This window comes from Echiichthys vipera (assembly GCF_963691815.1).
Source record: "Echiichthys vipera genome assembly, chromosome: 23".
NCBI lineage: Eukaryota > Metazoa > Chordata > Actinopteri > Perciformes > Trachinidae > Echiichthys > Echiichthys vipera.
This window is the reverse complement of record NC_139848.1, coordinates 12,485,291-12,507,607: the sequence shown is the minus strand read 5'-3', so window position 1 is coordinate 12,507,607 and position 22,317 is coordinate 12,485,291. Positions and strand designations below refer to the sequence as shown.

Here is a 22,317-nt window from a genome sequence, read left to right as displayed (position 1 = left end):
GTAACCCTCTTGCTGTGAGACAACCGTGCTGAAGCCAGTCCACATTATATAATCTTCATGAGGAGTAAAGCTTCCTGTCCGTAGCTGAACAGTGTCGGCCTACGCTGCTGTACTTGAACACCAGTCTTAGTGTCGGGACTGGAGAGAGAGCCGGATTTTAACTGAGGACGTACGTCATGAACAAAGTTTTAAGAACCACTGCTCTAATGGAAGCATGCCCTCATTGTAAATACACTTCATTTCTGGTATTTTTCCCTGTTTTTTCAGAATAAAAGTCCCATCTTAAACCCAAACAAGCCATGTCCTTAACATATATAACCAACATTAATTTCATACATTTATTGAGTTTTTTTTCTTCCATATTGACTTGAAAATGTTTACAGAAACTGTACTTAGCAGATGCATAGCAATGGAATCAAAGGCCGTGTCCATTGAATGCAAAACAGAATTCCATAAAAATGATGCAAATATCAACGCGATGCACATACAGGGGTTTTTTTTTCATACAAATCACAGATTACAAAAACATAAATGAAATATTTTCATATGCCCCGAAGCAGCGCCGAAAATACAGAAGGAGTACGATGACATTTCAGCACGCCTGTACAGCGCTAGGCCCCGACGCTTCTAATGCTCGCTGGCGTAGGGATACACAACACGTGCACACGCTCACACACACACTCTCACGCACACACACGCACTGAATCAGTCATTCCAACATCAAGGGATGTGACAACGAGAAGCAGAAATCATATCCAGCGTGCTTCAGAGGGGGGTTTGGTTTTTCTTTTAGAGTAGTTTGTGATTTCCAAAAGAGTCCGAAGAGCAGAATCTGGGCTTTCAGTCACAAACAGACAGCTAAACACGCGGTCAACAGTGAGGTCAGGGGCGATAGTGGTACAGCGATTGAGTCGGCCACTGTAACAGATCCTCCGGTTTGATTCTGGTGATTGCAGTGTTAAAAAAGACCCCAGAGTTTGAGTCGTTCCTGGCGTCATTGTGCAAGCAGAGGGGATTCCACGAATAAACCCACTTGTTTTCCAGTCAGTTGGGATCGATTGATTGATTGTTAGTGTTTGTGCCCTCCGAAAATAGTCCAGAGAAGAAGGAAAGAGAGGAGGATTGTCGTCCGTTTTCTCCTCAAAGTCAGGGGGTGATAGTGTACGGTGGATTGTTTAAAAAAAAACGATTGTGACAATTCATAAGTGCAACAAAGATTAACATATCAAAAACATGACGATGGGATAAAAACAATTACCAAAATAATGGAAGCGATAAAAAACATCGAAAGCGTCTAAAAGCTAAATCCTATTGCACAATTAAAAATTATGAGACAAAAAAAAAAAATGGATACATCGTTTAAAAAGACAACAATTGGTATTGCATACAAATCAAGGAAATACACTTTTTCTTTTTTTCTTTTTTAAAAGTAGTTTGTTCCGTCTTTTAAGACCGTCGATTCTTTTTTACGGAGCCCACTCTTGGAAAAATCGCTCGATAACAGCAAAGTACGAGAAAGGGAAACGCTCCGAGAGTTGATTGTTTTTCGTCGCCTTTTTTTTTTTTTTCTTTTTAAGGTTTAGAGACCACTTCTCGTTCTGGTCGCAACGGACAGGATTTCTAAAACACTGATTTTAGTCGCTTCAAAGTGCACGGGGAAAGAAAGAAACCCATTCAAATCATTGCTATGCTCATGAGGATGAAACAGGGGGGGGGGGGGGGAAACAAAAAGGGAGATTGATGAAACGTGGAAAACAGAAGCGGACGAGAATGCTGCATAGCTGGATTCCATTTAAAGCAATGCCGTCATCAGAAAGACACACGGGAGTGAGACAGACCTAATTACTGTACACGATCGGACTCGACTCTTTGTTCACGAGACACTCCGTAGCTTCCTCTTGCTGATGTAGAGCAGAGAGCCCCACAGACAGGAACCAAACGCTCTCTGGTTATTCGATTTTTTTTTTCCCCCAGTCTTGTCAGAGGGCCACCCGTGAGTTCACACGTGTGTGTCGCTGGGCTCGCTGGCCAGGCTCCCCCCCCGCAGGTAGATGGCCGAAGTGGACTTGGGCCGGCTCTGACTGTGACCTTGGCCGCGGGAGGACCCGTTGTTGTTGTTGTTGACCTCCGGCCCCCGGGTGTCCGTGGAGATGACCCATGTGGTGGGTCGCCACTTCTTGAGGGAATAAGGCGTTTTGACGCGCTTCTTGATCTTCTCTCCTGTCCCCGGGGCTCCGTCTGGCTGTACCAAGCCCTCCCCTGGAAAAAACAGGAAGGAAGACTGATCAGTATCTTAGGGCGAGTTTCTATCCCATGAAACAAAATCAATACCGGTTGAGATATTACTTAAAAAAAGTCTTATTGTAAAGAGAACGGTCAAAATCCAAGCAGCAGATATCCTGACTTTTAGGGCGCACTCACACTGTCCTTCCGCACCGCGACCCGTGCTTTAGGGTACTTGCCCCCCCTCCCTCTCCCCCCGCGCCCCAGCCCCGTTTGTACTCACACTGCCTGGGCCTCACGCAAATGCTTCTTGCTGTCCATACGTCATCACGCCGTAACACGTCACACACATTGATCGCGTGTGTGGCTTTGTTTACAAATCTTTCCACAGACCTCAGAGTTTTTGTGCGTCTTGTCGACTGTTTTTGAATATTTTCATCGACCAAATCTGCAGTAAACACTCCACCTCCGCATCACATCAACGTGAACCTTTCACCACCATTGTTGTTGTTGTTAAATATCCGCGCTTGGTCCGTCCTTCTATTTTCTATGTCCGAACAGGCGCACATACTGCTACCGCCGTAGGGCTCGTGCTCGCGCTCGTACACGTGCGCACGCTCGTGCTCGTACATGTGCAAACGGCTCTGCTAAAGCCCACCTCTTTCAAGCGGGCCGTGCGCGAAACGGGTACACTCACACTGCTTAAACATACTAGGCTTTAGCTGAAAAAACGGTTTTGGCCCGGTACAGAACGACAGTGTGAGTGCGCCCTTAGTCTCTAGTCAAGCTCCAAAAGCACTTGATCCTACATTTCCCATAATGCAACCGGCTTCATTAGACCCTCCCTGCCGGGTGCCTTTCCAACTCAACACCCCAGTATGTAACTCAGACTCTGCTACAGTTTGTAGTCCTTGAATCCTATGACTATGACATAGGTTTATTTTAACAGGTTGCGTAGTAGCCCAGATGAGGAGAAAATATAAATAAATAAATATTGGCCGTTCCCCCAAGTGGCTAAATTATCGTCAAACAGACGGACGATTGTTTCCAAGATTGATCAACACTATTTGACCCAATCGTCAAACATTTGTAGACTCAGACATACTGTTGCTCTGGTAATGACTCGTGTGAGGTGTTGGTGTATAAAGTCACCTAGTGAGGTCAGGTCCTGCGTTGTGAAGGACAGGTCCAGGGAGTTGGGTCTCTCAGGCCTGCGGGCTCTGGGCTGCCTGAGGAGAGCCTCCCCTCTCATGGTGACTGGAGCCTCCCTCTGTGGGGCACCCATACCAGATCCCGACCCAGAGCTTTCTCCTGGGGGCCCCGCGGTTTCCCTGCTTCCTCCCTCCCCGCTTCCCTCCTCCTCTCCCCCATCGCTCTCTCCCCCGCTCTCCCCGTCTCCCTGGCCGTGGCCGGTGTTGCTGTTGTTGTTGTTAGTGTTGGGTCGGGCTGAGCGGAGAGCCGCGACGCTCGAGGGCGCGCCCCTCGGATCGGGATGCTCTCGCTCGCGGCTCAGAAGTGGCTCGTGTTCGTCGGGGCTGGCCGTGATGACGCCGAGGCTCAGGCGGCTGTCGTCTGACCTCAGGGCTGCGGAACCGTTCTGGGTTATGCCGGGTCCTCCGAAACCCGTCGCTCCGCCTGTAGCCAGGGACGAGATCCCGGTGCCGGCGTGTCCGTTAACGGCGACGTTAGCGCTACCGTTGACATGCGTGTCTCGTAGGGCGGGCGTGTTGTTTGTGCCTGTGCCCCGATGAGCCTCTGCGGCTGTGTTTGTGCCTGCTACTGCACCAATGTTCATCTTTGTTCCCTCCACCTGCCGCAGGTTGGACTTCCCCGAGCGCCCAAACTTGAACCTGAGTGAAGACGACGATGACTCTTTCTTGGTGGGCTTGGTGCGCAGGGGTAGACTGGACGGCCTCTTGGGCAAGTTCTGCTGCTTGGGCAGGGGGAAGATTGTGGTGGGCATGGGGGCGACGGTGTCCGACGTGCCTGCGGCTTCGCTGGCCATCTTGATGAGAGGGTAAAGGAGGCTGGAGCTGCCGGGGCTCAGTGGATCTGGAGAGCAGAACTGCTTCTGCGAGTGCTCCATCAGGTTCTCGTCCGAGCTCTCCTTCAGGTTCTTGTCGACCTCTTTCGGGTCGAGCTTGGTGGTTTCCAGGTCTTCCTGGGTCAGGTGAAGGCAGACGGGGACTGTTGCGGTCCCTGCAGGTCCCTCAGAGTCAGACATAATAGTGGTGGTTGTCGTGGAGGCTGAGGGGCTGCCCCTCAGGCCCATGCTGGTGCTGCTGCCCTCTGGGCTGGGCAGCCGGGCGTTGGCTTGCTGCTGGCGCTCCTGGTTGATGGAATTCCTGTTCCTCTCTCCGGTCACAGCTCCGACTCGACCGCTCACAGAGCCAGTGGTGTCGGCCTGCGTGTTCTTTGCAACACCCTCGTGCTCTTCGATGTAAGTGGACGGGTGGTCTGTGTACGGGCCAGACTTTGGAGTCATGCGATTTCTGGCAGAAAACATTGAGCGGAAAAAACGTTAAAGACGACATTCCAAAAAAAGTACCGCGGCAACAGATGTAGTTCTGCGGTTATGCCTACCTCTCATTGTGCAGTGTGGTAGACATGGGGTTGAGTGTAGGGCTGACAGACTTGGAGCGGTCCCATATGAGGAGGAGTTCTGCCAATCGTTCCTCGGCGCACTGTGCTGTGAGCCGGGCCTCTGCATCCTGGTCCCAACAGTCCTCCATCGTCTCTTTCAAAGAGCGAACCGCCTGGAGGGAGGTTTTAATATCAAACAATATGAGTTTTGTATTCTTTCCTCTCTGGCAGAGAGGATTACACAACTTGGACATACTTAAATCTAATGCTTATAGCTAGCTACAGGCAGCATTCATAATTGAAATTGTTAAATTAGAACATTCCTCGATTATTTGTCTCAAACTACTGTCTATTTCAGTACGCGACAAACTATTACCAAACATCCAGGAGTTATAGAAACCTCCACTGATTATCACTGTAACCATTAACCAAAATGGCCATACAGCGTTCAGCCATATACCTTTAAACCTTTGAACTCTGCAAAAGAAAAGGTCCACAGGTGCCTACATTTGTATTTTTGCTTATTGTGATGTCATTTATTGGAATATGTTCAATTGCTTCCAATCTGTACAACCTAATCTAAAAGGTTATTCAAGTCATTAAGCAAATAATAATTATTAAAAAGTAATGAAATTGTGTTATAAATTAAAAGATACAAAAACTGGACAGGTTTTTCATTAAATCCTGCAAAGTAAACACACAAAACATATTGATCCAAAAGATTTTTTAATGTAGAGACTAATATTTCCTGACGCTCCGTTAGTAATTAGAATGATAAAATGTTTTTAGTTTTTGGGTTTTGATCAAAACTCTCATTTTTATGAGCGGAGCGTAAAGGCATTTTGTTTGTTACATTTGCAATTGAAATTGAGGTTTTTGCGGCGGGCGTGCAACGTGATGAGGGGAGAGACAGAAGCCAGAAGAATGAACGCTCTTGTTATTATGGTTTTTATTTGAGATCGTTTTACACAGTATCGTGTAAACAGCAACCACCAAGGGCGGTCTGTTATTAAAGCAGGGTTCCTATACATTTTCCATTTCAAAATTCCAGACTTTTCCAGACAGGATTTTTCAGGATTACACATCTGAATACCAATTGTCAGGTGCTTGTGTAAATAAATAGTTTTAAAATCCAACTTTTAATAAGTATGTTAAATACCTATGCCATTATGTTGCCAAGTGATTATAAGAAATGTTTAGCTATGTATTGTAGTTCATATGTTTATGTTTTATATGTTTCATGTTTCTTATTTGTAAATAAATAAAATAATAAGAAATAAGTCATGAATAAAATGTAGACGACACGTATGGAAATAATTCAATAAATGAGAACCGCAGTCGCACTGTGAACGGTAACCATGGTAATCCAACACTTGATTAGTTTCATATCATCTACAGGTCAGCTGTGTTGCGTGAGTGAGCTTGTTTTGATTTGTATACATTATGACATTTTAATATCGAAAGTGAGATAACCCAAACATTTTCCAAACTCTTTTCTCCTTTTCCGAACTTATCCAGACCTGGAAATGACTAAAATTAAATTCCATGCTTTTCCATGCTGCTGTCACTACAGTTTTTTGGCTCTTTCCTCTAATGGCTCAGTGGTTGAGATGCACGGAATCTGAATGTGGTCTGCGACGGTCATTGCACATTGTGGCTCTCTTTTGCTCCAAGTGTTTCCTGCCTGTACTTCTCACTATCTAAAGGCAAAATCATCTAGAAACATACAAAACAAGGAATCAAAGATGTGTCCCAAAAAAAATAAAAAATAAAAAAAAAACGTACCAAACTGTTCTCTTTCCAGGCCTCGGGGAATTTTGGCCGTTGCTTCTCCCTGGATACTAGGACCTGCATGTCCTCGAATGTTGGGTGGTTCCCTGCGTCCGCCTGAAAGGCCATCTGGTACTCTGGCACGGACTCTCCTAGAGGCAGGATGAGGAAGGGGGAGTCTCACATATTTTGAATGTAGTAGAAATAATCACTGAACTTATGAACATGCAGTATTCATCGTAAATGAATGAAATCTTGGTGTCTGCTTCCCACCATGATAAATGCAAATGTAATGGCTTTCCGCTGTATGTAGCGTGGGAGGGGCTCATTCTTGTGGTTTGTGGTAATGACTACTACGAGCATTTGTGTATTTTTGTGACGTGAAGCTCATCCGATCCAAGTCAGTCCTTCTGACTCACCGGGGAAAAGGTCTGTACATCTCATGAAGGTCTCCCAGTAGATGAGGCCCAGGGCGTACATGTCCACCTGCTTCAGCGCCGACTCGCAGTCCCTCAGGTTCACCGCCCCCTCCAGGACCTCTGGAGCCATGTAGCGGATCGTCCCCACCTGGTAGACGAGAGCGGGAATAAGAGGACGGGTAGGGTGGATGGCGTGAGATGGAAACCACGTAAGACAATACGTTCCGGATGATTCTCTTGCACTGAGCTCAAATAAGATTCCAAAAAAGCTCCTGAGCGCTTACCTCACTTATGGCGGCATTTTCCTCCTCCCCGTGACGCGCCTGCCTGTTTCCTGTCAGCTTCATGGACAGGCCGAAATCGATGATGACACACGTGCCGTCAGCCTTGACGAGAACATTCCGGCTGTTCAGGTCCCTGTGGGAAACCGCTGGCTTGTACAGGTCTTGACGGATGAAGAAGGAGGAACAAAAGAATGGCAGAGAGAGGATCAGAAGAAGCCACTAGAGCTATTTGATCTTCCTTTAAACCTGCTGCGTAGATACAAGGTTCTCAGGCAGTTTTTGTGGCAATGCAAATGAACATTAACATCCTAGAAAATCCCTTCATGAGGCTTTCCGTTCCCCTTATTACTTATTGTTCAGCAAAGCAAGCTGCACTGTCAACAGGCAGCTAAACCCTTTAATCTAATCTACAACAATGGGATTAAGACCATATCACGTTGAAGCCTCCGCCTGCAGTCTCTTATTGTCCCAGCAGAGGGCGCAGTGAGACAGAGGGCGGCTGGGCTGGAAGTGGTGGCAGCCACCACAGTGATCTGCTGCCTTCTATCCATGTGCAGGAAGAGTGGGGGAGGATGGCGACTGTACCGAAGCCTGAGAGATTGGGCTGTTAGCAGCTACACGCAAACACCGGCCCCCCCTTTTCTTTCTCTTCTGTCACTCCTCCACTCCGCCGATCACTTCAAGACTTGCGGAGGGGAGAGGGGAGAAGGGAGATGGGCGCCTCCCCCCGCTTGTATTTGTCCCGTTTGCACGAGCAGAATAACTTCTATTCCTTTACTTCGCACACTACCGCAAGTGCACTTTCTTGCTCTTCCGCCCACCCCACATCACTTCTAAGCCTGTTTGATGTGTATCTGTGCTGATGAAGAAGAAAAAAAAAAAAAGGGAGGAGGGCCAAGCGCGACTGCTGATGCTGAGGTTTGCTGACGTGAAAACACAAATCGAGGCGTAGTTCAGTTGTCACTTCTGCCTCCGAAAGCTGATTTCATTTAGCCACGGGGATATTCGCATGTCATCTGAATCCCTATCTCGCATCCGCCCTCCTTCTCCCCTACTTTGTCCCTCTCTCCATTATTTTTTTTACACTCTCTGAGGCTAGCTTGAGGCCATTCTATAAATACCCTCGGCTGGGGCATGCACGCAGCATGCACGTGTGCGTTGGTCAAAAAATGCAGGGATGCAAAGCCCTCCAAGCCAAACAGACCCACGTGGAGCTGCAGTGTGCAGGTTCGTAAGTAGGCTCAAGCGTGACTGTCTAGAGATAAACACAGAGCAACACACACACACACACTCTCTAAAGCCTTTCTGAAAAACAGGGCTGCACCCACACACGAAAAAAGAAAGCTTATTCTTTGTATGTGTTTATGTTTCAGTAACAGATGGAAGCAGCAGTCTTGGAACTTGTGCCTGAGTAAACTGTGAGCAGTTATGTAATTGACTGTGAATGTGTGTGAGTGTGTGTGTGTGTGTGTGTGTTGGCACGCCCTCCAGTTCACCTCCTTTGAAGAGCTCAGTGTGTAGGTACGCCAGGCCACGGGTGACGGAGTGGGCGAGCCGGCAGCTGCCAACCCAATCGTTGGTCTGGATGCCCAGGTAGCGACTCAGAGAGCCCTGAGGGGGACATGAGGAAAGGGGATAGGGAAGGAAAGGAGGGTGCGCAGAGGGAGGAATCAAAACAGACAGAAAAAGAGATGGGGGAGGAAGGTAAACAAGCGAGAGAAGAGGGAGAAACATAGGGGAGAGGTGGAGAGAGAACACATGGAAAATCAACCACCAGCATCGCTTTAAAGATCTGACAGATAAAGACGCACAGGTGAGGGGGAAAAGCTCGTTCTAAAAACAAAACAAAACCCAAGTCAAAAAACAGCAATTGATGTGTGTGTGTGTGTGTGTGTGTGTGTTCAACACTTCGCTTGCAAGAGAACCAGGCTCTTTTTTTTTTTACTTTAAAACTTTCAGAAAAGGTCAGGGAGGAGACAAAGATTACATTCACATTAATGACTTAGAGCTTTTTAAAAGAAGGGCTGACCTTTTGGAGTTTCACAATAAAACTGAATATTTTATCACCACCCAATTAAGGCCGTGCAGTTTCCTTGAGTTATCGGATCTGGCAGGAGGAATGGAAGAGGGCTATGTAAAGATTAGAGATGCTTCTAATGCCAGTATTGAGTCTGCTTTATTGGTCCGATTCTTTATGGATTCCTTTACCAATTCCAAGTTTTTTTAAAAGAAACATGACATGGCTCCTTATTACAAGTTTCCGGGTGCGTTGGCGTTGTTTTTTTGCAATAGGCATCTGTCAGAAAAACATGCTGGCATCGATAAAAAAAAGGAATTGATAAGCTCAGGCATAAGATTCCTGTGCTGACTCCAGTTTGTTACCAGTTCTCCACTGGAACCGATTCTCAATTTCCATCCCCGGTAAAGATGATAATGTCTGATGATTCTCCATGAAAATGTTAACCAGAAAATATATTGGATATTATTAATTTCCTTCCTCAATTATCTCCCCAGCCTTGATAACCCATTATTGGCTTGGCCCTGACACACACACACACACACACACACACACACACACACACACACACACACACACACTTCAAATTTTCTCTCAAAGTCAATCGTAAGGCAATTTGCGCATCCGCCTCTAAAGAAAATCACATTACATATGTTCGTTTTAAATAAATTATATTATCATTTACTTGAATGCATTATGCGTCTCCTGTCCTGGCTTGACCACGTTTCCATGACAACGTGTATTAGCGCGACGGTTACCACGCATAATAGCCTCCTTTCATAGGCCGGCTGCGGGGGGTCAGCTGACTTGTGATCATGATGCTGAAGGCTCGGACAGTAAACATATTTGGTTTAAAGGTGCGTCCGCGTTAATATTGAAGAGCTCCTGGAGGCGGCCTGGAGCAGTCTGTGTCAGAGTGTTCTTTCGCTACACCAGCTGCATGTTCAGTTGTCTGCAGGACGAGACATGATACTACGAATTTACAGCGACTCTGCTCTGTCTCTCGCTCAGAAGCCACATCGTAGTACCTTGTTAGTTGAGAACTACAAGCTCAAGTAAGGGGAAAAAAGGTTCTGAGGGCAAATGATAGAACACTCACATCATATTACCGTATCCAGAATCTAAGACGGTGTCTAGTCTCATATCAATAAATTATTTAAATGCTGAAAAGATTCGACAATTTCCGTAGCAGACACCGAGTTGATATACTTTTCTTTCATTATTTATACCTGCAACGGTTTCGTATTACTGTGCGCAATAATAATGCAATATCCATGTTTATCTCCATTACACCTATAGTAATGTTATACTGCCCAAAAGTTTAGTACTATTCAACATATTTCCCATCTCTGTCTTCCACATATCCTTACTATAGTAATATAATGCACATATTTTGAATTTTACAATTTACAATACCTATTTCTCGCTTCGACACAAGTTGGTATTTACTGCAGCAGAGAGTACAAATGTATACGTATTGTATTCACTATTTCTATTCAGTGTTATTGTTCATCGTTATAATTTATTTTTAAACACATATATATGAGGAGCTCTTTTCCAAAACGCTATAAAACCATTTGAATAGTTTTCAGGAAAATTACATTTTTTACCCAGACCCACACATTTGGTTAATATTCAATGTATCTTGTCAAAATGGTTTTTATGGCTCAGTCTGAACATGTTGAACGGACGAACGAAACAAAAACTCTCCCGCTTCAGAGCGCCGCCATGTTGGATCACATAAAACGCTCACTGAATTCTGATTGGTCGAGAGGACGTATCGCATTAAGGCTAAAAATAGGTTTGGTGCTGGTCGTGGTTTGGAAAGGAACTTCATCTTTAGGACCATTTTAAACAAGGAAATATAGAGATTTGGCAGAAACACTGATGAAGCAGTGAAAAGGTTCTGTATACAGCAAAGTGGCATGACACACTAATTTTTTTTAAATTTGGCTTTTATCTCGTTTTGGAAAAGAGCTCTTTATATATTATTTTTTTTCTATTCAAGAACAGAGCAACTGTAACAAACCAAAACTCCCCTGGGGATCAATGATTATATTCTATTTTGATGATCAATAAATCTTAAATGTGAAGATTTGTTGCTACCGCTGTAGATAAAATAGACTTTAAAATGAGGTAACTGTCAATATTATTTGATATTTTCTAGTACTACGCAATTCATTTATATATATATATGTATATATATATTAAAAAAAAAACAAAATCGACAAATGAATCAACAAAAAAAGGGAACAAAAATGTTGTAGGACTGGAACTTCTTGTCGTTTCTTCCCTGAGTCCTTCTCTCCTTCTCTCCGCAGCACTTGAGAATGACTGGGAGTGAAACGCCCACATCAGCCATGCATTGTGCAAACTGAATATACGGAGTAATGGAACATGAGCAGCAGACAAAGTGAGGTGAACTCCTTTCACCATGTACTGCTATTGTGTTCGCATATGTTGCTCATGGCATGAGGTAAAAAGGCCAATTGGAAACACACACACTTACTATATCAGAAACTTCTAGCACCCCCCAATGACTCACATGTGGGTAGTAGTCCATGACCAGCAGGTACTCTGTGCGTCCCTCTGGGCCTGTCCGCTCGTCGGCAGCAACAAAGCGGGCGATGTTGTCGTGCTCCAGCAGCGGTAGCCGGTAGATGGAGCATTCATTGAGGAAGTTCTGGCGGTTGGCGGCGGTGAACACCTTCACGGCCACGGGTCGCTCATCCAGAGACCCGCAGTAGACGGCGCCATATCTACCGCGCCCAATCAGCTGAAAGAAGTAACAGTGGCGTCATATGATAAAAAACTATTTATAGACTTTTGTTTTTTGGTGCAATTCTAGACCTTTAGCTCTCGCTCGTCTAACAAGAAACATGACAACAGCGTGGATAAAAGAGCTTGCTTGTGCTGCTCACGGAAAAGCAAAACAAGAGACACATGAAGAGAGGTACACAAATAAAGGCAGCCAGACAGGCAGGCAGGAGGGAGATAGGAAATTAACTAAATTACAGGCAAACAGCAGGGTAAAACGGTTAAAATGGCCTCAAGACAGTTCCAAATTATTCAATTAGTATCCTGAATCAGCCAGGCCAGGGCACGCCATTAAGGTCCAAACATTCGGCTTCAAACGACATCTGCATGGAGCAAGGAATGAATTCAGTGTGTGCCTCTATTTCTGTGTGATTTCCACCTCCACGTCTGCTGAAAACATTTATCTCTCCAGCTATAAAACACACTGTGAAAGCATTGGACTCTTGTTTTGTCTTTGAGTAAGACTCTCTGACCCTCAAACCCCCCCCCCCCCCCCCCCCCCCTCCAATGACTCTGATGTGAAAGAACGTGTGCCTGCACAAGGACAGTGTTCTGAATTCAACTCCTGCCTGAAAAGATATCGCTCCCTCGCTCTGTTCTGAAATCCACTGAATAGATGTTATTTTCTGAGATGGCTACATTTTCACACAGAAGACCGAGAGAGAAAAATGCTTCATAGAAATCTCTCTTCCAGCATATCGGAGTTTGTGTCATCGCTGGGTTTTTTTGCCTTCCAGTCAGCCACTGGCACTGATTTCACCTTTTTCAGTATGATAACCAACCTGCAGAGACTTGAAACCTGCTCGAGATAGACAACTCATTGCTTGGTTCCGGTTTTTCTTATGTATGCGTTTGATAAAATGACCGGTCTAGTGCAAAGATGACACATTGGAAAGGGAAATTACATTTTTATTCTCATAATTGAGTCTATTCCGACTATAGGTCATGCTGACTTTGCGATGACCGCCCCTGTTGTAGAGATACAGGAAACACAACATCAGCAAAACAACATCTCAGACAGGCAAACTCAATATCTTCCTTTAAATCTCTTCCTAGCGACTTGCACCTTTTTGTATTCCGGAGGCTGCGGCAGGCTCAGTTTTAGAGATAGTGAGGATTGGTATCATTTGAAACCAGGGAAAGGGGATAGATAACGCTCCAAGGTTAGGCTCGATTTTGGCGAGGGAAAAACTGGCATAGTCATTTTCAAAGACCTCTGACCTCAAGATATCTGAATGAAAATGGGTTCTATGGGCACCCAAGGGTCTCCCCTTTACAGACATGCTCACTTTATGATAATCCCTGACAGTTTGGGGGGGGAAATGATTTCGCCTATTCTAAAATAGAGTATTTAAATATTATACTGGGGAATTTGAATTGCATAAATGGAGTATGACTAGAAAGCTGAGCCTCTTTTGGATTCAACGAGCCCAACTGTGTCCCTGTAAGATGACGTTAGTTCCCATAGTAGCTATTTCATTGTAGTGTGACCTCTAGGACAATCACATCCTCCTGAAATTTTACAACCACAAACTAGAGGCCTAGTAGCTCGACTATTGCTGGACCAGGTTCAATCATAGATTTCACGTTGGTCTGGGAAGGCTGCTGTCTCTTCTTCAGCACAAGAGGTGGGCGTAGTTCAAATGGCATCAAAGAATTGGACAGCCCTTCAACCATTCAGACCAACGATCCGGATGACGGAAAAACTTTTACCAAAACCAGTCGGCAGTAAAGCAAATACATGCTTTCTTTGGAGGAATTGCTCCGGGTCACGTTTCTGCTCAGTTTTCAAAGAAAACTTACCACTGAAATCATTCAAAACTAAGCCAAAAAAATTGGGATATGAAACGGGACATGCTCTTTTTTAGACCCAGGTGCAGGGCAAATTCAAATCACCGGCAGATGGGGATAGGGACACCCAGTCTAGAGACCTAGGACACTCAGAGGATGGGTGGCTTTCCCAGGTATATTGACAATAATGGGGTTTTCTAAGCAGTTTCCAGAACAGAAACACTCGGCAGCCAATCAACGACGACCTTTCATCCAAGGGGTAAGACAATTTTATCTATTGTGTATTGTTATATTTTACGTTCCGGATCTTATTTACTTTGTAACTTTGTCTTGAAGTGTGCCAAGTAAATAAAGTTATTATTACTGTGGGATCAGTCTAGTTTAGTAATTTATTAAACACCGCCAGCAACCAGAGTTTGCTATGTAGCTAATTTGCATCTGCCAATACAAGACATTTGCAGACTCTGACACGACAAACGCTGTTGTTTTTATTGCGCGTCACACTGTGAACGGACCCAAAGTTTCTTGAATCTCTAAAACAAAAGGCGGGGGGAGTGCAAAGATATGATACGATACAAGTTTTCCTTTGAGCTTCCGTCTGACAAGTAAGCTCGTGAGTAGTACCAAAACAACCTTTTATTGCATTGGAACTGTGTCTTTTATTGTGAGCTTGCACACGACGTCACAAGGAAAAAGAATTGGTAAACTAACAGACAGTGAGGTGTTCAGAAAAGTTATATTGTATTTTTAAAGTTATAGCTGGCACATTGCTGTCTCCTGTGGCTGGATTTTTCTATTCAAATCAGTGGCTGAATTTGTTTCCCTTGCTTGCCTTTTAATCCCTTCACCCCGCTTATACTGTCATTGTGACGGAATATCTACCAGGCCTCATTGACTTCCTATCACAATATGAGCTCTCCCACTTCCATATCAGGTTTCAAGGATCCTGTGTCAGTGTAAGCAAAATCCTATTTCTGTGCTCCCTGACCTGTCACTTGATGCGTCCTGCCATGATCAGATGATAAAGGTCACATTGAAATGACAAATGTAACCGTAAACCTCGACGTATTTTGGGTGTATTTTTGCCTCTATGCCTTTGGTTTCTCCTTTCTTTTTCTAACTCTTGTTTCCCTCCCTCCTTCGCGCGCACACTCCTCCCTCTGTGTAGAGATGCTGAAGCCAGTGAGAACGCCATTATATACTTTATAATGATAAAATCTCTCATCTTCTGAAAACGGAGTAGAAATCCAGGGAGCCTGGAGGGCTGGAATATATGGAAAAATAATCCTTTTGTGTTTTTTAGACCAATATTTCAATTCCAATTCAGTAGGGCATTTATTCTTCTGTATTATTCACTTTATATATAAGCAATCAATCATCCTATAACATGACCAGCACAACATTGGATACAGTAGACAGTAAAAACCTACGTGTTGTGAAGTGAGGTGAAATAATAGTTGAATTTATATGAGTAACACGTTTTTATTGAGCTATTCTCAGGATAACTCGTAACTTTAAGCCTGGTAAACATGTAATACACTCATCACGACTCAGCTTTTCAACAAAGTCTGGGGGAAAACAAGAACAGGTGGAGGAGAGAGAACACACTGACCTCCAGCAGTTTGAGATTGTCTAGGTCCAGAGAGCTCTCAGAGCCGGCAGCCTCCATCATATTCAGGTTGTGAAGGCCTTGCTTACCGTCTCCTGTCAACACACAGTTCAGAAATATTCAAAACATGGAGATGCATTCACACGAGAGAGCTTCCATTTATTTAATTTCACTTGATATTCCACCAAAATCATTTAAACAGCCTCGGATAATGAATGTTATTAATAATGTCTGCTCTTTCTCGCAGCGTGGCGCCATGGTAACTCACCGTGCATCATGCGGTAACCAAAGAAGGCTGCTACGGCAACCACGGCCAGCACGGAGACAGTTGCCAGGGCGATAATTATCGTCTCTTCGTGGCGCAGCGTGCCAGAGTCTGCAATGGGATCAAAAACAAAAAAAAGGTACAATTGGCTGAAAAGCAAAAAAGATGAAACCACACACTGGACTTTCATTTGTGAAAGGTCATCACAGCAGATACCCATACACTGAGTTAGCAGTTTATTACGTACACCTGTTCATTTAAGTGCAAATCCGGGAAATTTGCGCTCATCTGTTGATGGCGTGAACGCTTTACAATGCAAGAAGCAAAAATGTCTTCTTGGTAAGGAAAGGCACAATAAAGGCTTATTTATATACGCTTCCATTTTGTTAAATGTATCACATATTTTTTTTTTAACGCCGGTGGAGATTCACAGTAAGCCTCTTGTTTTTTGGCCGCTGTCTGCCAAGGTATGCATGTTGTTATAACAGTATGATTCTTAACCTGTTATTGGCCTGTGAAGGTTCTCATTTGTCCAGGTCGTCGTTATCCTCAAAGCAATTTCAGTCAAAAGCAACTAGACTTGGTTATTTGTCTAGGAAGACGTTTCACCTCTCATCCAAGAGGCTTCATCAGTTCATGTACGCATCTGACCAGGCTGGGACTGGTCCAACTAACTGGTGTGAGATCCAGCTATTTATTAACCTGTTAATGTAATTTTGCTCTGTATTTTGTAAATTTTAAGTAAATAATGAATAATAGTTCAGTGTGAGTTTTTACTGATTGGTCAACGTACACACAAACCCAGGCACGTGATTGGCAAAGGTCCAAGTAGCAGGAAAACATACGGAGAGTCCACATCAGGCACATCCACCCACGCACAAAACACCACCAGGCTCGGTAGGAGAAGCAAGAAGCAACCATTCTTTCTCTCTAGCACCACGTATAGGGCTCAATATTAAGCCTTTTCATGTTTGTGGAGGGGAACAGGAGAAGCCCTCCCTTTCTTTACTCAAAACTATGCAATTTCAGAAAAAGCTTAAAGGCAAAACTTGCTATAGTTTAAAAAGAAATTGTATTATCACAGCCTTCACCTTAACATGAATTCTCCTGGCATTGTTTGCCCTGTAAAATCAGATTCTAAAAAATGTTGTTTTTTTTTACCAAAAGGAGCTTGCTACTATTAAAAATAACAGTACACACTGGTTTCTCAGCTCCGGAGGCTCAAGTCAATCCGACAGTTAGAACTGGTGAGTTGCATCAGAATTCAAAATATAACAATGAGTGTGTTACTACTATTGACAAAAAAACTGATGACGATCACACCAATTGTGGTGCATACGGTAGACCTGCGACAGTACTTACAGGGCAATCTTCTTGACTTGTCTTCTACTTGGCTATTTGGTACTTAATTAGTGTGATGAACATGGATTTATAAGTGCTTAAAGGAGCACTCACACTGTCCTTCCGCACCGCGCCCCGGGCTTTAGGGTACTTGTCCCCCCTCCCTCTCCCCCCGCGCCCCGGCCCGTTTGTACTCACACTGCCTGGGCCTCGTGCAAATGCTTCTCGCTGTCCATACGTCATCACGCCGTAACACGTCACGGGCATTGATTGACGTCATCGCAATGCGTCTCTTTGTTTCCAAATCTTTCCATAGACCTCGGAGTTTTTGTGCCTCTTGTCCGACTGTTTTTCAATATTTTCATCCGACCAAATCTGCAGTAAACACTCCACCTCCTCATCGCACCAATGTAAACCTTCGCCGCCATTGTTGTTGTTGTTAAATGTCCGCGCATGGTCCGTCCTTCTATTTTCTATTTCCGAACAGTCGCACATAAATGACGTCAGAACCGCCGTAGGCATCGTGCTCGTACATGTGCAAACGCGCTCTACAAAAGCCCACCTCTCTCAGCAGTTATGCGCGCAGCGGGTGCACTCACACTGGTCAAAAAAACGGTTTTGGCCCGGTGTGGAAGGACAGTGCGAGTGCGCCCTAAGATTGCAAATTAGTAAACAACCAGTTGCGACCCGGCATCTGGTACATCCTGCCTTGAATAATCTGAGTACTACCAGAAAATCAGGCATGCTGTGAAGTGCGTTAAGGAAAAGGAAAATAGTTATCAGTTGAGCCAAACAACCATGATGAATGGTCAACAGACAGTAAAGCAGCGTAGGAAGAGAGAAACAGAATATGTGTGGGAAGTGAATGGAGAGAGCGAGAGAAAGAAAATATGTCAAAGCAGAGGGGACCCGACAGAAATGGTCAAATAAATTTGGTTCCAGTGGCAGGTAGAAGCAGTTAGCGGAGGTGGCTGCAGTTTAAGCTGTCAGGACTTTGTGACTGATGAAACCGCATCGGCCAGAGGTGTGACTCTGGAGACAAAAACACACACAACTTAAATACCAACACTCGCCCTGCTCTTATATACCGCAAGTCTACACTCTGCGGAAATTGTATAAACGACCGGAGCAGCTGCACAGACACACACTTACAGAGCCGCACTCTCCTGCATCCGTTACATTAGTCAACACACTGGTGCTGCTGTGAGACAGCAGCTTTATCAATAATTGATGACTTCGAGAGCCTAAGGGCGTTTTTTTACTGACATGCGAGCGTGAGCATGCATGCACACACTCTCTCGTGCACAAACACATGGGGGTTGACACAGCTCCCCTCAAATGCCAGCGAGTTCATCACTAACAGGGGGGTTACACAGGAAGCCATCTGACAAACAGACGCACACGCACACCCACACACGTCACAAATCAGTATTAAAATCTCCATAATGTTATTGATGTTGCCTACTTTCATACAACCACAAAGATCATGTCTCAGATATACAAGATATCACATTAGATATCGCATTTAATGGAGGGAGGCCGGGCGCCGTTCATCTGCATGTAGTCTGCCTGCACTGTAGTAGCACGGAGCTGGTTGAGAATCAGCAAATTGTCCCTTTAACTAAAGCACTTTGAACAGAATGTCCTTCATAGGGAAGGAAGTCAAGATCTTGTTCCAGTTAAGAACCGGTTCCAAATTATGCCTCTGTGCTTATCAATTCCTTTGATCGAAGCTGGTGTGTTTTTACGCACAATATCTACTAATCAACTAAATGAGAACAAATGTTGTACAAATATTGTGTTGTTTCAGCTGCACTGTGTTCAGAGTCAGATAATAAAATGCGTTGATGCTGAAAAAACGACTTTTTCCCCACAGAGAAATTGATCACGAACCGATAAGGGAAGAATCGAACTGATAATGGCATTAGTATCAATAACATCTGAACAGTTGCCACCCCTAGTCCCTTATTGAATGCACATAGAAACAAGATTTACATTCAAAAACACAAAAAAACATTCACTGGCTAACCAACGCTAGGAGGAAAATCCAGTATCAGGATGCCTTGATTAGATATTCGATTTACCATTGCATTTCTTTTTAACGTCATTTAACCGTAAAACAAATTATACAGTACGTTTCTGTGCATGTTTTATGTTGTTTCAGAAAGGTTTTACATTATTACTAACTAGGGACGGGCGATTAATTGATTTGAAATGGAAATCGGATTTATTTGTTCGAACAATGTTAAAAAATGAAAAACGATTTTTCCTTTAACTTGGGTAAATACGGTAGTTTGCTGCTCTGTCTCTCGGCTCCCGTCCACTCCGCTCCATCCCCTGTATTTAGATTTTACAAATGGAGTCTGGTGAAACTGTGAAATTCATCTTTTTCTGTCATTTAAACTACAACATTTGAAATATTTATTTTGTCTTTAGTAGTTGAAAATCTGATATGGTATAAAAAACAAATCGGGGATCGTATTTTTAGGCCATATCGCCAAGCACGATTACTAGCTCCGGTCCCAAATGCACAGCTATTTACCGCCACCTTCTGTCATAAGAGATGGCCTTAGGGTCTGGGTTTCGTCCTCTAAATGATAGTTTTATCTCACACATGGCCTCTCAGGAATTAAAGTGACGGGAAATATGTTGCAGCGTTGGGGAACTTTGATCTCTGAGTATATAAAGTAGCTCAAATTACCTCAGTTCTTACCTGCTGCAACATGAAAGTGATGCCCAGACATGAATACATCAATGGATACTGTTATTATTGGTATTTTAAGTCTATTTTCATGTGAATACTTGACGTGTACTTTTACTCTAAAAGATCTGGGTGCTTCTCCACCACCTCATCCTAAATGTCATCATCCCCGGATCTTGGCTTGAGATCACTCAAACAGCCGACTGACTCAAGCTATTTCCTGCTAATAATATGACATGAATCTGCTCACACATGTCAGGAATGAACCTCGCAAAAACAAACACAGGATTTTAAGTAATAATACAACCTCAACTTCTGGGATCAATCAAAAAAAAACGCCTTATGGTTATTTCTCCCCAACTCTCGCCTTCCTTTGTGCTGTCATCCGTCTGCACGGCGAACAGTCACCGGCGCGCCCGCAGACAGACCGATAGAGCAGACGCCTTGTAATCCGTGGAATGCAGAGAGGCAACATGGATGGCGTGTGTGCGTGTTTATGTGACGGCAGGAGAGATGATGAGCCGCCGCCACACACATTGCTTTCATTCACAGCCAAAACCTTGAGAGGAACAATTAACATCTGTCGGCGCCGTTTCAACACCTTGCTAAGAACGCGCCGACTTCCAGAACACACAGGCATTGATGCGGAAATTCAATATCAACCACTTTCACGGCCCTTCAGTGGACATAATCTATACCGCATATGAGTGAGGACAGTGAAAATGCCATGAGCTTATCTGTCCGTGGACGCAATACCAATTCGTATCTGCGATCCGTAGCTGTCAAGGTTCATAATGGATGGCAATCAGCAAGCCCGGTTCTGAGCTCTGGAGAGAATGATGAAGCGGAGGAGGAGGAAGAAGAAAGAGAAAGTAGCTACAAGTAGGTGTAGCTTTCAAACATCCGTTCATTCTTTTCGGTTTAATAGCTTTGTGCTTTGGAACTGTGTGGGCTTGCATTTGTTTTCTGCCATTCTTTTCTCTGTTAGTCATTTTTTTTCTTGCAGTCATTTCCCCCTCCGCCTAATGCAGGCAATTGTGAAAGAGATGATTGCACACCGTGGCGGAGAAGTTGGACTCGAGGAAAAAACGCCTGGATGAGAAAAGGACAGAGTAACTATCTAAACATGAATGCAGGCAGTCTGAAGCAAACAAACTCACATCTCCCTTTTTCAATAATATACAACTCCTATTGCGGTTCATTCCTGCAGCTGAACTGACCTGATGTCACAGGGGATGGGGGCGGTTAAGTAGTTTCCCTCACTGCCTGTTTTAAAATAAAAAGATCAGCATATACAGTAGGGGACTACAACCATAAGAGTATGAGCGTAGGCCGAGATCTGGCTTCGAATCTATCTGGCTGACTTGATTTTGTCGTCGAGCTGACCGTCATATAAAAATAAAGATGCATTATGACTAGAAAGGAATCCTTTGGCAGAGAAGTACTATAAATGTACTACAAAACAAGCCATTTATCACCGCAAACGTGGCGAGATGGAGGGCTCTGAAAGAACAGGCTTGTTTGCGTATACATCTTTCTGTCAAAGAGGCCGCGAGGAACGAGGGATCTCAGATTTTACAAATTATGACTTTCAGTGTACACGTATGTCCTTACAGATGGGCTGTGCCGTGGTGGGGCTGGCTGGTTGGAAGTCCTCGGTGAAGTTGACGTTGCACATGTCGCTGCCGCAGCAGCAGAAGTGGTATGTCCCGTTCTGGTTCTGCGGAGGGAGGTTGGTCACCACGCAGCGGTCCTCACGGCAGCCCTGTTGGTCACCCAAGTGAGTCCAGCAACCTGACGGAGGGGGGGTGACAGTTACTAAGGCTAGCTGATAATAAACAGGAATGATTCCAACAATAATCAAGTCACTGTAGAGTAATGAAAACGAGTTATGTCTACTTGCAATTTACCAGCATTTTATAGCTCAACAGGTTTTCACAATTTGCCCCCTTGGATGGAGAAGTGACCCCCGAGAAAAGCACGAATGGGCCCATTTGACCCCTAACAGCAGTGGCTTAAACAATATCCACTTTAAAAGGTGGACTAAGCATTTCAGAGATAAAATTCTAGTGTTTATCAAGAAGATATTTGCTACATTTGTATCATTTGTACAGGCAGACAGTGTCTCTCGGGTACTACCTTGTTTGACCAGTCGCACTTCACCCGGGAGACTTTTCTCCCACAGGCCAAAGCAGTGGCTGCCTTTGGCGCACCGGATGGTTGTGTTCTCTGGGGAGACCCGGCCTTCTCCCCCCGCCACTCGCTCCACCTCCAATTGCGGCTGCTGGTCGGTGAAGGCACACTCCCTCTCCTCGCCCTGCGCTGCTGTGAAGAGGACAGAGAAGCTGGAGTTGAGTCAAATGAAATATCGAGCAAAAGCGGTTGAGACGGATTTATTTATTTATGCCATCTCATCGTATCTCATCATCGATTGTTGTCTCATTCCACTGACATAACATCACTTTAATATGCACATTTTCAGGGCTTGGCAGTAACA

The 22,317-nt window shown here is 44.6% G+C and overlaps 1 protein-coding gene across 1 annotated transcript in view; it reads right to left on the bottom strand.

Annotated features, from left to right (window-relative positions):
• Positions 1-353: 353 nt before the first annotated feature.
• The window catches only part of LOC310964863 (bone morphogenetic protein receptor type-2-like), a 35,607-nt gene continuing 13,643 nt past the window's right edge, over positions 354-22,317 (bottom strand). Inside the window, exons 2-13 of the mRNA XM_083938158.1 lie at positions 21,960-22,145; positions 21,435-21,614; positions 15,782-15,889; positions 15,517-15,608; positions 11,842-12,072; positions 8,776-8,890; positions 7,280-7,440; positions 6,996-7,143; positions 6,592-6,728; positions 4,807-4,979; positions 3,376-4,715; positions 354-2,259 (exon numbers count right to left, since the gene is read on the bottom strand). Coding sequence (XP_083794284.1) covers positions 2,000-2,259; positions 3,376-4,715; positions 4,807-4,979; positions 6,592-6,728; positions 6,996-7,143; positions 7,280-7,440; positions 8,776-8,890; positions 11,842-12,072; positions 15,517-15,608; positions 15,782-15,889; positions 21,435-21,614; positions 21,960-22,145 — 3,131 coding nt within the window. The 3' untranslated portion in view covers positions 354-1,999. The remainder of the gene's footprint in view (positions 2,260-3,375; positions 4,716-4,806; positions 4,980-6,591; positions 6,729-6,995; positions 7,144-7,279; positions 7,441-8,775; positions 8,891-11,841; positions 12,073-15,516; positions 15,609-15,781; positions 15,890-21,434; positions 21,615-21,959; positions 22,146-22,317) is intronic.